This window comes from Bos grunniens, chromosome 3, assembly GCF_055505025.1.
Source record: "Bos grunniens cultivar Pamir isolate PY7600 chromosome 3, Bosgru_T2T1.0, whole genome shotgun sequence".
Classification (NCBI taxonomy): Eukaryota; Metazoa; Chordata; class Mammalia; order Artiodactyla; family Bovidae; genus Bos; species Bos grunniens.
Window position 1 is genome coordinate 63,114,594 of NC_141167.1, and position 13,424 is coordinate 63,128,017.

Genomic DNA, 13,424 nt, shown 5'->3' on the forward strand with positions numbered 1-13,424 from the left:
ATCAAACTGACAAAAGCTTAAAAACTATGACCAAGTCAAGAATCTGGAGAGGATGTGACAACAGGTATACTTAAATACTGTGAGTATAATCTGGCATCACCACTTTGAAAAATATTTTGGTAACATACAGTCAAATTGAAGATATGCATACTCCACAACAAAGCAATTTCACTCCTAGGTATGAACTCCAGAAAAACATATGCATAAGCAAACCACAATTCCTAAACAAAAGTGTTCACTATAGCATTGTTCATAAAATTTATTACAGAAAACCCAGAAATAAGAATGGTTCAGGGATGGGCATAACATGGTGGTAGGAATTCTTGAGAAGCTGGTTATGTTCTAATTCTAGATCTAGGTGGTAGCTACATGGATGCTCACTCCATAATTATTATTAAATGGTATATTTCTATTTTATGCTTTTTTATATGCGTGCCATATTTCATAAAAAGAAAATATTTAAAAAGCAGTTTATCCTTTAACTATATAATTTAATGATGTTTAATTAAGCTCAAGGGAAAAAAAAACCTTGATATATGGTAATTTTTCTTTCAGACATGTGTAATGTCATGTCTGTACCAATAATACCAATAAAATACTTTAAAGAGTATTAAAATTCTGCAACTCCAATACCAGTATGGTCTCTGAAAACCAAAGATAATTCTGTGATGTGATTAAATAATATTAAAGAATTTTTAGAACAATAGCAGTTGGAAAATATTTCCAATATGTAAGCTTTTCATTTTGCACAGTGCTTAAGGAATGAAAAAGAAATTAAAGAGTATAATAAGTTTATTAAAATAGCAAGTCTTATTAGCCCTTCTTTCAAAATTCAAATCTAATCACTTCCTCTGTATAGCATAGGGAACTCTGCTCTGTGGTGATCTAAGTGGAAGGCAAGCCAAGGAAGAGAGGATATACATTTACACATGTTGCTGATTGACTCTGCTGTACAGCAGAAACTAATACAACATTGTAAAGCAACTATACTCCAATTAAAAAAAACACATCTAATCACTTCCCAATAATTCTAACAGCATCATCTGTGACCAGAACCACAACAATAGCTCTGTAACTGATCTTCCAGCTTCCAATCTTCCACTCTTGCCTATTCAAGTCCACTTTCCAGAGAGCCTCAAGAGTGATCTTTCAAAAAGCAAACATGCTCAATTGCCTCCCATGGCCTCCATTTTTACTTTGAATACATTAGGAGACTTCATCAGTTTCTTTAACCTCACCGTTCAACATGCTCCTCACTCAATTATGCTACAGTCACTGGGCTCCTCTTTTAAGCCCTCAAACACACTAACTCTGACCCTGATTCAATCTATACTTCTGCTTTTGTCTCTGTCTGTAAAGTCGTCCTTCAAACGATCACGTGACTGCCTCTTTCTCATCATTCACACTGCTGCTTGATGGCATCTCTCCGAGAAGACTCTCCTGACTACTCTCAGAACCTCCCTCACCCACAAACACCATTTTGATTTTCTTTAACCTCCTGTTGTCCTCTTTATCTTTCAGATGCACTTAACTCTATCTGAAATTATATTTGTTCCTGTACTCATCCCCCTGTCTCTCCCGCTACAAGTTCCACAAGGGGAAGGACTTTGTTTTGGTCACTGCTGTATCCCTAGCAACTGGAACAGCCCTGGATCATAGTAGCCACTTAATATATTATTTGTTGAATGCAAAAAGAAAAAAAAGAATCTATTTGATTAGAAGAAATTCTAACTGGAAAAGAACAGAAGAAATACTTACATGTTTATTGCTGATTGGTCTTTTCAAGAAAGCATCTCTAGAAATATGGTCTGCTGTTCTTGCCACATCTTCTAAAAATCGATAATCTACAAATTTCAAAAACACAGAAAAATAAATAAATGATATATGCCTATGGCCAGGAAGCATCAATCTGCTATACATAAGATGGCTTACCACTTAGGAGATTCATTTCTGTAAACTGTTGTATTGAAACATACGCAGTTTTATCTCGAACTCCATTACATGTTAGTTCTGCTTTGTGTTTCTTTACACAGGGCAAACTGAAGAGACAAAGAGAAGGAACTTTTATGCTTTGAGGTAAAAAGGATACAGGCAGAGATAATAAGGTAGAAAATTACATATATACCTGCAGGAATACCGCAAACAACGTGGACATCTGTACTTTGCTTCTTCTGTACCACAAGTTTCACATCTACAAAAGTCCACAAGAAACTTAATAGATTATCAAATATTAATTCTATATATTTATTTATAAACTTTTAATCCATCACAATTTACAGACCTGCAGTCACAGTGAATAAAGTAGATGCAAGTAACTCTAATGAAATAATGGACAGCTGTCAAACATCATTAGAAAATTCTCCTCTAGGAAACCATCTCTAAATGACACTACATTTACAATGTTGTTTAATGATAGGTAATTCAAGAAAACATGTATCAAATTTAAAAAATTACCTCACTGTGACTTCCTTTTCTAAATAATCAGACAATGAGATCGCTTTTTGATATTTGAACTTGGAGTGCCTGACACTGTTAACAACTGTGTGTGTGCACATAGCCAGAAGTCCAATCCATGAGCTGTTTATATATCTTAAAGGCAGACACATTCAGAAAAAGAAGACCCAGGCAAATTTAGAGAGCAGCAGTTGCATCTTTCTTCCTCAGTTCCTCACCCAACTGAGAATGGGCATCAAAACACTCTAGAAATACTACTACCCATCATCTGTCTCCAACTGATCTTTCACTTGAGTGACAATCAGTGTACAATGACAATCAAACTACAAACAGACAAGCAAACTACATGTTGATTCACTGTATTCGAGACAGAAATGGTCCCGAGAATCTGACTACTCTTATTTCCTATGCTGCCACATGATCACACTATAAAGAAATCAAATCAAAAGCAATAAATGTTCATAGTACCCATAGAGAAACTAGCCAATTGAGTGAGTTACAATGTATTTTGCCTAATTTTAACTTACTCCACTTTTCCTTGTTGGTTTTATTAGACTGTTCCTCACACCTATCCTCTCTCAAAGGAATACTGAGCCAAGGGCATACAAAGTCAAGCCAGATACTGGTCCAGGGGTTTTCTGGTCCCAAGAATTTTCATTTCCTAACTTGGCCACTGGACACTAGTACCAACCTCACATATTTCCACAGAATTTGTTGTTATCTGACAAAACCCTCCTTTCCTAATCGCCTCTCCCCCCACCACTCAGACTCCCGGCCCAAACTCGCGCTTATTTTTCATTAATCCACACCTTTCTGATGGTGTAGTTTCTTTCAACCTAGACAACAAAAGACCTTCACAGCTCTGCCCTACCTTGACATGGCCAGTTTCCGCTTCGAGCCCACTGAAGGATTTATCTGAGGCTCTTCTTTCACCTTTGTATAATCCATCATTTCTTCTTTGGGGAAATACTTCTCTTCTTTTACATACATTTCATCCATTATTTCCTCCTTTTTAATATTCTGATCAAGAGACACTTCCTCACGTTTAATCTCCAAGATATCTTTCTTCTCTTCCTTCACTTCCAGCCAGTCCATCACTTCTTCCTTCACCTTCACTTTCTCTTCCTTTATCTCTGTTTCTTCCACCTTTTCTTCTTTTACCATCAAACTACTATCCATCTCCTCCTTCACCTCCAATGTGCCTGGTTTTTCCTCTTTCACCTCATGTCGGTCCTCCTCCTGCTTTACCCACTGGCCATTCAGCGTACCTTCTACCATTTCTGACCAGTCCATTACTTCTTGCTTCACAACCGTTAGGTCCATTCGCATCTCCTCTGCTCTTCGTCTACTTTCTTCTTCCCCTGCCCTTGTCTTCTCCATTCCGGTCAGACCATTCTCCGCCTCTCCATCGCCGGACTCCTCAGTCCTTACTCTCTCTTGATCTGTCTCGAGACTTAGTCGCGCCCCCTCAGCTTCACTCTGGAGACCTCCTCCCGACATCTCTTCACTTTCAGCAGCAAAATCCATCAGCTCAAGATCCTTGACCTCCGTTGCCACACCGTCCTTCAATGTGTTTGGTTCACGCCAAGAGGGCTGAGTTACCTGCAAAAACACGAAGAGCGGCCCACGTGCATATCACAGAAGTAACAAGCAGTGAACGCCGACCCGGCGCGCCTGTCCGAACGGTCGTAAAGCAACGCTTCCGCGCCGTACCCTTTCACGACTCACGGAGCTCTTTACGGCTCTGCGGCAGTCCCGCACAGATCTTCCCGGGATCCGTTTGAGACCACGCCCACTTCGATCCCGCCCCCGGGGCGGGGTTTCACCAAACCCTTCCTTTGGAGGGTTTCTGCACCGGGCTACAGGCTTCTGCTTTAAGAGACCGGAGGAGTTCAGGATGAGGGAGAGAGGCGAAATCCTCGCTGCGTTCAAATGTGAAGACCTACCCTGCTCTGTTCTAAGCTTGCACGAAGATGGAAGAAACATCTAATAGCACTCCTCTCCATGCTTCAGTTTCTTAAGCAGTACTCCAGAGACGATGGTATTATAAATCTTGTAGTGTATTTTGATGTTACGTGTGATAATGTATGGAAATAAGCTAGCAGTGATGAAACAAACAACATCGTTTCTATTATTACCGGGAGGTTTCAGATAGAAAGAAGGCATTATTTTTATTCTTTCAGTTATTTGTCAATAACAGCCGGCATCAGCCAGTTCCCCATTTACAGCATCCTACTGAATTATCTTTAGAATATATATATCACATATATTTAAAGACAGGGTCAAAAAATCAGTCTCCAGGATTTCCTAGAACTTATAGGGGAAAAAACCCAAAACAACCCTCAATAAAGGAAAACTTTCCTGGCATCCATTTCAGTTACTTTTGTTGTTGTGTTGTTGAGTCGCCAAGTCATTTCCAACTCTTTTGCAAGTACACCAGGCTCCTCCTCTGTACTCCAGGCAAGAGTACTGAAATTGGTTGCCGTTTTCTTCTCCAGGGGATCTTCCCTACCCAGGGGTTGAACTCCTATCTCCAGCGTCTTTGCATTGCAGGCACCACTGAGCTGCCAGTTACTTTTAAAGATTGTTATCACGTACTGATAACCACGATGGTGTAATCACTCACCTAGAGCCAGACATCCTGGAATGTGAAGTCAAATGGGTCTTAGAAGGCATCACTATGAACAAAGCTAGTGGAGGTGATGGAATTCCAGTTGAGCTATTTCAGATCCTGAAAGATGATGCTGTGAAAGTGCTACACTCAATATGCCAGCAAATTTGGAAAACTCAGCAGTGGCCACAGGACTGGAAAAGGTCAGTTTTCATTCCAATCCCAAAGAAAGGCAATGCCAAAGAATGCTCAAACCACTGCACAATTGCACTCATCTCACAGGCTAGTAAAGTAATGCTCAAAATTCTCCAAGCCAGGCTTCAGCAATATGTGAACTGTGAACTTCCAGGTGTTCAAGCTGGTTTTAGAAAAGGCAGAGGAACCAGAGTGCAAATTGCCAACATCCGCTGGATCATCAAAAAAGCAAGAGAGTTCCAGAAAAACATCTTTCTGCTTTATTGACTATGCCAAAGCCTTGGACTGTGTGGATCACAATAAACTGTGGAAAATTCTGAAAGAGATGGGAATACCAGACCACCTGACCTGCCTCTTGAGAAACCTGTGTGCAGGTCAGGAAGCAACAGTCAGAACTGGACATGGAACGACAGACTGGTTCCAAATATGAAAAGGAGTACGTCAAGCCTGTATATTATCACCCTGCTTATTTAACTTCTATGCAGAGTACATCATGAGAAACGCTGGACTGGAAGAAGCACAAGCTGGAATCAAGATTGCCGGGAGGAATATCAGTAACCTCAGATATACAGATGACACCACCCTTAAGGCAGAAAGTGAAGAGGAACTAAAAAGCCTCTTGATGAAAGTCAAAGTGGAGAGTGAAAAAGTCGGCTTAAAGCTCAACATTCAGAAAACGAAGATCATGGTATCCGGTCCCATCACTTCATGGGAAATAGATGGGGAAACAGTGGAAACTGTGTCAGACTTTATTTTTTTGGGCTCCAAAATCAGTGCAGATGGTGACTGCAGCCATGAAATTAAAAGACGCTTGCTCCTTGGAAGGAAAGTTATGACCAACCTAGATAGCATATTCAAAAGCAGAGACATTACTTTGCCAACAGAGGTCCATCTAGTCAAGGCTATGGTTTTTCCTGTGGTCATTTATGGATATGAGTGTTGGACTGTGAAGAAGGCTGAGCACCGAAGAATTGATGCTTTTGAACTGTGGTGTTGGAGAAGACTCTTGAGAGTCACTTAGACTGCAGGGAGATCCAACCAGTCCATTCTGCAGGAGATCAGCCCTGGGATTTCTTTGGAAGGAATGATGCTAAAGCTGAAACTCCAGTACTTTGGCTACTTCATGTTTAGAGTTGACTCATTGCAAAAGACCCTGATGCTGGGAGGGATTGGGGGCAAGAGGAGAAGGGGACGACAGAGGATGAGATGGCTGGATGGCATCACTGACTCGATGGATGTGGGTCTGAGTGAACTCCGGGAGTTGGTGATGGACAGGGAGGCCTGGCGTGCTGCAATTCATGGGGTCGCAAGGAGTCGGACACGACTGAGCGACTGAACTGAACTGAAGGTAAAGAGGCTTACAGAGAAGTCATGACAGTGTTTTTTTTGAGATACTTGGAGGTACCAGCTGCCCATAGAGTCAAAGAGAGCCTTCCTGGTAACCCTGTTACCGATCAGGTTTGTTTGACTCCTTCATCAATAGAAATTGCTAAGAGACCAGGCAAGAAAATCAGGCACGGCTTTGTTGGGAATGAAAGCAAGGAACAGGTGATTTTGCTCACTGGTGGGAATGGGGGAGGGGTACTCCAGGGCAAGCTGGTTCCTTGTATAGGGTGAGGGTAGGGGTGGGTATAGGGTTCCAGGATTAAAGGGAGGCTTAGTTGGTCTGCTTACCCCCTTGGTGGAGCTGTGTGCCGGGTGTGTGCACAGTTCCCTGCTTTTGTTCCAGACTCTTTAGAAGTGGTAGTTGGGTCTTTGGTCTTTTTGTGTCTTGTTCGTAATTTGCCTCAGCTGCCCATGCAGGAAGTTATATTTTTAGTCCCTTATGGTTTCTTTGTATTTTGTTGCTGGAGGAGACTTTTGTCCAGGTGCAAGCACTGCAGTAAAGGGTCGCAGGTCTCATGGCCCAGTCTGTCTCAGATTTGTAGGCCGGATTACATGTTTATGCTAGGAATAGTGCTAAATAACAAGGAATCCACGTGGCCTTGCTAAAGACAAAATTTGGGTGAAGATAGTAACAGGAGGATGTGTTTATCCTCAAGAGAATAAAACCATCTGGATTTCCATTTAAGATTACAGGCCAAGTTGTGAAACTACAAATCAGACACCAGAAGTAAAAACACTTTGGAGTATTTTGGATATTTGTCGTTTTCCTACATTTTTTCTTGTAATCTCTGTGTTTTTTAACGGTCATTGGAGGGAAAATTGTTAAATCAGTAAGGATTCTTGAGAGCATCACAGCTTATCACTTACCTGAGTTAAACAGTTAACACTGTAAGACTAGTTTTAATGGAGGTATCAGAGGTTATGGGGCCTCCCTGGTGGCTCAGGGGTAAAGAATCTGCCTGCTGCTGCTGCTAAGTCTCTTCAGTCGTGTCCGACTCTGTGCGACCCCAGAGACAGCAGCCCACCAGGCTCCCCCGTCCCTGGGATTCTCCAGGCAAGAACACTGGAGTGGGTTGCCATTTCCTTCTCCAATGCATGAAAGTGAAAAGTGAAAGTGAAGTCGCTCAGTCGTGTCTGACTCCTAGCGACCCCATGGACTGCAGCCTACCAGGCTCCTCTGTCCATGGGATTCTCCAGGCAAGAGTACTGGACTGGGGTGCCATTGCCTTCTCCGAAGAATCTGCCTACAATGCAGGAAATGCAGGTTTGATCCCTGGGTGGGGAAGATCCCCTGAAGGAGGGAATGGCAACCCACTTCAGGATTCTTGCCTGGAGAATCACATGGACAGAGGGGCCTGGCAGCCTTCAGTCCATAGGGTTGCAAAGAGTCAGACATGACTGAAGTGACTGAGCGTGCATGCATGCAGAGGTTGTGATGATATTGTTAAAGGGCAGTTTTGAAGGAGGAAGGGGACTTGAGTGATCCTAGAGGAGAGAACTTTGGGTTGTCTGAGTATAGAGCAAGGTTTTTGCCTACTAGGACAGACATGGCAGGGATTCTGGGTTAGAGGTGAGGGAGAAGTTATTTGTGAGGCTGTCATCGAATTCCTATCCAGTTCCTCAAACTCTTCCCCCTCCCTTTTTCTACTTCAGTGAAGTAGAAGGATAAGCCCAGCTCCTTCATTATAGGATTGAAACGTCATGCTGTCCCTATCGTCTCTGTCCATCATCCTTGCACAAGGCATCATGGTGCGCTGTCCTCCTCACTTTGGCAGCTGGCCCTTTGCTGAAATCATAGTTGGTTCAATTTAACAGCTAGGAAGCTGGGAATGCTTTCTATGAAAGCATCTTAGCTCAGACTGAAATACCATGAGAGAGTGTATAGTAGGGATGGTTAAAGCCATTTTGGTGGCTCAGCAGGCACTGTGGGTAGTCAACTGTCTAGCTGACTATAGAGTGAAATTTAGGAGTGTTTTTTCCTGACCACTCAATGGACAGATAAGAAAATGGAGACCCATGGAAAGAAAATGCTTTGCTCAATGTTATGTGTCTATTGGTGGCAGTACTGAAGTAGAAAATGATCTGGTCAGAGCCTTTTGTTCACATTTGAGTCTGGTTAAGACAAAGGCTGGGGAATGTAAGTGCGGCTGTGTCCACATGAGAAGCAGGAGCCGGAAAGCCTGAATTTTATCTTGTGGCCATGTGTTGTGATGTATTGCAGGTTGGGTTACTGAGAAACAGGTGCTGATAGGAGTTATTAGGGTTCAATGCTTATGAAAGGAAGGAGGATGAAGCAGAACTGGCCAAAGGAAAACAATTAAGTTGTGATGCAGGCTTGACAAATCCTTGGCCAACCTGTAGGGTATTGCTGAGAAAGCATTTTCTTCTCAAGTGTCCCCCATCAGGGCAGAGCTGCCCCATACTTTATATCTAACCTCACTCAATCTCCTGATGGGTCCTGCCTCAGAAAGGGAATCATCTTGGGCAATGGGCTTCCTTGCAGCTGGAGGTCACAGCAGGAGGCTGATGACTGCCCTTCTTGTAACAAGTAACAAGCTGGGCAACAAGTTCTTTGAAGGGAGATCTAGGTGGTGGCTCTCCATGGCTACCACAGTGTGAATGTGTATTTGCCTTGGTGGTCATGGGCCTTTTGTCATTGAATTTGCTTGGTTCTTCTTTCTTAAAATGGAGATAGGTATGCCTATTTCACAGAGCTATTTCGAGAATTAAATGAGAAAATGTATGTGAGCTTTTGAACAGTAAAAGCCATTATAGCTATTATTTTCCTCATTCTACTAGTAATTTTGAAAGCTTCCAATAGTGACAGCTTACTTGTTTTCTCAGCCTGGAGGACAAAGCTGAGATAATCACATTCACTAGTTCTTGGCATGTTCTCACCATATGCGACAACCCTCTCTGTTTTCACCATTTGTACGTCACCACTATCATTACCCTTCCCCTCACTCTCGTGTTTGATATGATTCTTTACATAAACACATGTCTTTGTGAAGTACATAGTATTGTTTTATAGTGTGCTATTTTTTAACAACTTCATTGAGATATGCATGTGTGTGCTCAGTCATGTCCAACTTTTTGTAGCACCATGGATTGTAGCCCACCAGGCTCATCTGTCCATAGAATTTTCCAGGCAGGAATATTGGAGTGGGTTGCCATTTCCTTCTCCAGGGGATCTTCCCAACCCACGTCTCCTGCATTGGCAGGAGGATTTTTTACCACTGAGCCACCTGGGAAGCCCCTCGTGGAAGTATAGTTTACATAAAAATATACCTGTTAAAAAATACACCCACAATAAACTTACAGTTCAGTAACTTTACAATTATAGAGTTGTCCAATCACCACTATCCAGTTTTAGAACATTTCTATCTTCTCCTTAAATTCCCTTGTTTCTGTTTGTAGTCAATCCCTGTTCCTAGGCCTAGCCCCAGGCAACCATTAATCTGCTTTCTATCTCTCAAGATTTGCCTTTTTTGGAAGTTTCGTGTGAAATCATATAATACATGATCTTTTGAGTTCGGCTTCTTTTATTTAGCATAAAGTTTTTGAGGCTTATCTACGTTGTAGCGTGTGTCAGTAGTTTGTTCCTTTTTATTGCTGAATAATATTCCATTGTATCGATATATCACATTTTGTTCATTCCTTTACTAGTTGATGGACATTTGGATTATTTCCATATTTGGTATTATGAATGATTTTGCTTCCAGATTCACATATAAATCTTTGTGTATACATATATTTTCACTTCCCTTTAGTGGATAGGTACCTGGGAGTGGAATTTCTGGGCCATGTGTAAAGTTTGTGTTTAATTTTTAAAGAAATGGTCAAAGTGTTTCCCAAAGAGCCTATGCCATTTTACATTCCCACTAATAATGTATTGGGGTTCTAGTTTCTCTACATCCTTACTAAAATTTGGTATGGTCAGTCTTTTTGACTGTGGATATGTAGAGGCTACCCAGGTGGCTTAGTGGTAAAGAATTCTCCTGCCAGTGCAAGAGACACAGGTTTGATCCTTGTGTTGGAAAGATCCCCTGGAGAAGGAAATGGTAACCTAAATTGGTGTTCTTACCTGGAAAATTCTATGAACTGAGGAGCCTGGTGGGCTGCAGTCCATGGGCTTGCAAAAGAGTCAGATACGACTGAGCATGCATGGCATATATAGTAATATCTCATTGTGAATTTCATTTGCATTTTCTTAATCACTAGTAATGATATTGAGTATCTTTTCATGTGCTTACTGGTCATTTGTGTGTGAAATGTTTATTAGTGAAACGTTTATTCAGATCTTTTGCCTATTTTTTAATGTTATTTTTTATTTTTCAAATTAAAATTTTAATACAATTTTAAAAAGTTACTTTCCATTTAGTTATTACAAAGTATTGGCTGTATTACCTGTGTTGTATGATGTGCTTGAGCTTACCTCACAGTCAATAGTTGGTACCTCTCACTCCCCTGCTCTTGTCTTGCCCTGCCCCCTGCATCCTCACTGGATACCAGTAGTTTGTTCTCCGTCTGTGAGTCTGATTTATTTTGTTATTATGTGTTAGTGGTAGGGACAGTGTGCACTGGTAGGGCTAGTGGTAGGGCTTCCCAGGTGGTGCTAGTGGTAAGGTGGTATACTGCCTGCCAATGCAGGAGGTCTAAGAATCGTGAGTTCTATCCCTGGGTCAGGAAGATCCCTTAGAGAGGGCATGGCAGCTCACTCCAGTGTTCTTGCTTAGAGAATCCCATGGACAGAGGAGCCTGGAGGGCTACAGTCCATGGGGTCCAAAGGAGTTGGACTCAACTGAAGTGACTTAGCATACAGTATGCAGCCATTAGCCTGAGACCATTAGGGCCTAACCATTAGCACTTGTGGGTTATAAGTACCACTCCACCAGTAGTCTGCTGTCAGTCAGAGAGTGAGGTAAGAAGCTAATCTTCTCCCCAGGGCCCTCCAGGCCCTCTGACCTTGGGCTGGTGAATGAGCTGGGGGTGGAGGTGGGACAGGCTGAGGGCTGTGTCCTGCAAAGCTCCAGAGCCCTCACCATGGCTGCCCACTGTCCAGACCCGGGCCTTAAGCAGCAGCAGTCCTTTTCCCTTTCCCTACCTCTGTGACCTATTGTGGCAGCAGTATCCATGGGTTGAGTCCGGGAAACTTGGCACCCATTTGGGTGGCCTGAGGAATCTGAGGGCCAGCTGAGTCCTGGGTTCCTGGTTCCCTCAGTGATGACAGCTGGGCAGGGTCTGGGAACCTCACCCTGAGGGCACTGCCAGCTGGGATCTGCCTCTTTAGCTGGGCCTGGGCATTGGCAAGAGGATCCAGACTGGGTACTGGAAGAAGGCTCTAGGGCAGGGTAACCAGTCCTTACAGGGATCTCCCCCTCTTTTTATCCAGGGCCTGAACCTCTGAGGGCAAAAATTGAGCCTTGGAACTTGTCTTTCCTTGTCAGAACAGAGAATACATTTCTTTCAGTGGAGGTTTACAGGAATGTCATGACCTGACCTCACTTTAGGAACAAAGAATCTGACACCAAGAAGTTTGCAACAGCTAATCATGCCCCTTCCTCACCTTTCCTATAAAAGGCTATGCTGAAATTCTTCAGCTAGTTTGAGGTTTTTAAGGCATGAGTAACCATCTCCTTGCATGGTGCTTCACTAAACCTTCTCTGCTCCAGACTCTGATTGTTTGTATTATTTGGTCTCGCTTTGTGTTGGGCGCATGGATTTGTATTCATTCGGTAACATTTATATTCACTAGTCTGTTGTATTTTCTAGATTTCACATATAAATGGTATCATACATTATCTGTTTGACTTATTTTGCTTAGCATAATGCCCTCCAGATTCCTACAGATGGCAAAATTTTGTTCTTTTCATGGCTGAGTAGTATTCCATCATATAGACATACCACATCTTCTTTATTTATCTGCTGAGGAACATTTAAGTTGCTTTCATGTCTTGGTGATTGTAAATAATGCTGCTATTAACATTGAGGTGCATGCATCTTTTCAAATTGTTTTTGTTTTCTTCAGATATATCCCTAGGAATCGAATTGGCATTCTATTTTTAGTTATATTTGTAGTGTTTTTGAGAAAACTCCATACTGTTTTCTATAGTGACTTCACTAGTTTACATTCCCATCAACTGTGTAGCCTGTGTACACAGGCTGCTTTGTTTTTGTTGTTGTTTTGAATTGCTCAGTTTTAATTGAATGAATTTAGAATTGGGAGAATTTTTCTAAGAAAGATATGAAACTTATGCCTAAAATTCAAGGCTTGTTAGAGCCTTAGTGTTATGGTTTTTCTTTTCTCATTCTCAATCGGTCTCTCTCTCTGGATTTTTTTACTTAATCATAAAGTACTAATGCATAAAGTTTTGAGCTAGGAGAAGGTAAAAACACTGAAATTCTTGGAGTTTCTTGAAATGCTATGGGTTACCAGAGTTGAGAGTGCTGCTGCTGCTAAGTCACTTCAGTCGTGTCCGACTCGATGCGACCCCATAGACGGAAGCCCAACAGGCTCCCCCGTCCCTGGGATTCTCCAGGCAAGAGTTCAGAGTAGTTTTTTTCTGATGAAATAAAGTGAGACTTTGTCTTTTGGCTTATTAGGAGCATATGCATTATGTTACCATAGTGTATTAAAACTACTTATTTTTATATATATTGGACATGGAACAACAGACTGCTTCCAAATAGGAAAAGGAGTACGTCAAGGCTGTATATTGTCACCGTTTATTTAACTTATATGCAGAGTACATCATGAGAAACGCTGGACTGGAAGAAA

General features: G+C 42.0%; 1 protein-coding gene and 1 long non-coding RNA gene across 8 annotated transcripts in view; one reads left to right on the forward strand and one right to left on the reverse strand.

Annotated features, from left to right (window-relative positions):
• Nucleotides 1-4,138, reverse strand: part of ZNHIT6 (zinc finger HIT-type containing 6) — a 61,857-nt gene extending 57,719 nt beyond the window's left edge. For all 7 annotated transcript variants that reach the window (XR_015160376.1, XR_015160375.1, XM_086390917.1 and 4 more), the window contains exons 1-4: nt 3,326-4,138; nt 2,126-2,191; nt 1,933-2,039; nt 1,759-1,844 (exon numbers count right to left, since the gene is read on the reverse strand). Coding sequence is in view for 5 of the 7 variants with exons in the window: in XM_086390917.1 (XP_086247043.1) it covers nt 1,759-1,844; nt 1,933-2,039; nt 2,126-2,191; nt 3,326-3,981 (915 nt within the window). In the remaining 2 variants the exon portion in view is untranslated. The remainder of the gene's footprint in view (nt 1-1,758; nt 1,845-1,932; nt 2,040-2,125; nt 2,192-3,325) is intronic.
• Nucleotides 4,139-4,209: 71 nt separating this feature from the next.
• LOC147375711 (uncharacterized) overlaps nt 4,210-13,424 on the forward strand; it is a 157,871-nt gene continuing 148,656 nt past the window's right edge. Inside the window, exon 1 of the long non-coding RNA XR_015160381.1 lies at nt 4,210-4,495. This is a non-coding gene — a long non-coding RNA (uncharacterized LOC147375711). The remainder of the gene's footprint in view (nt 4,496-13,424) is intronic.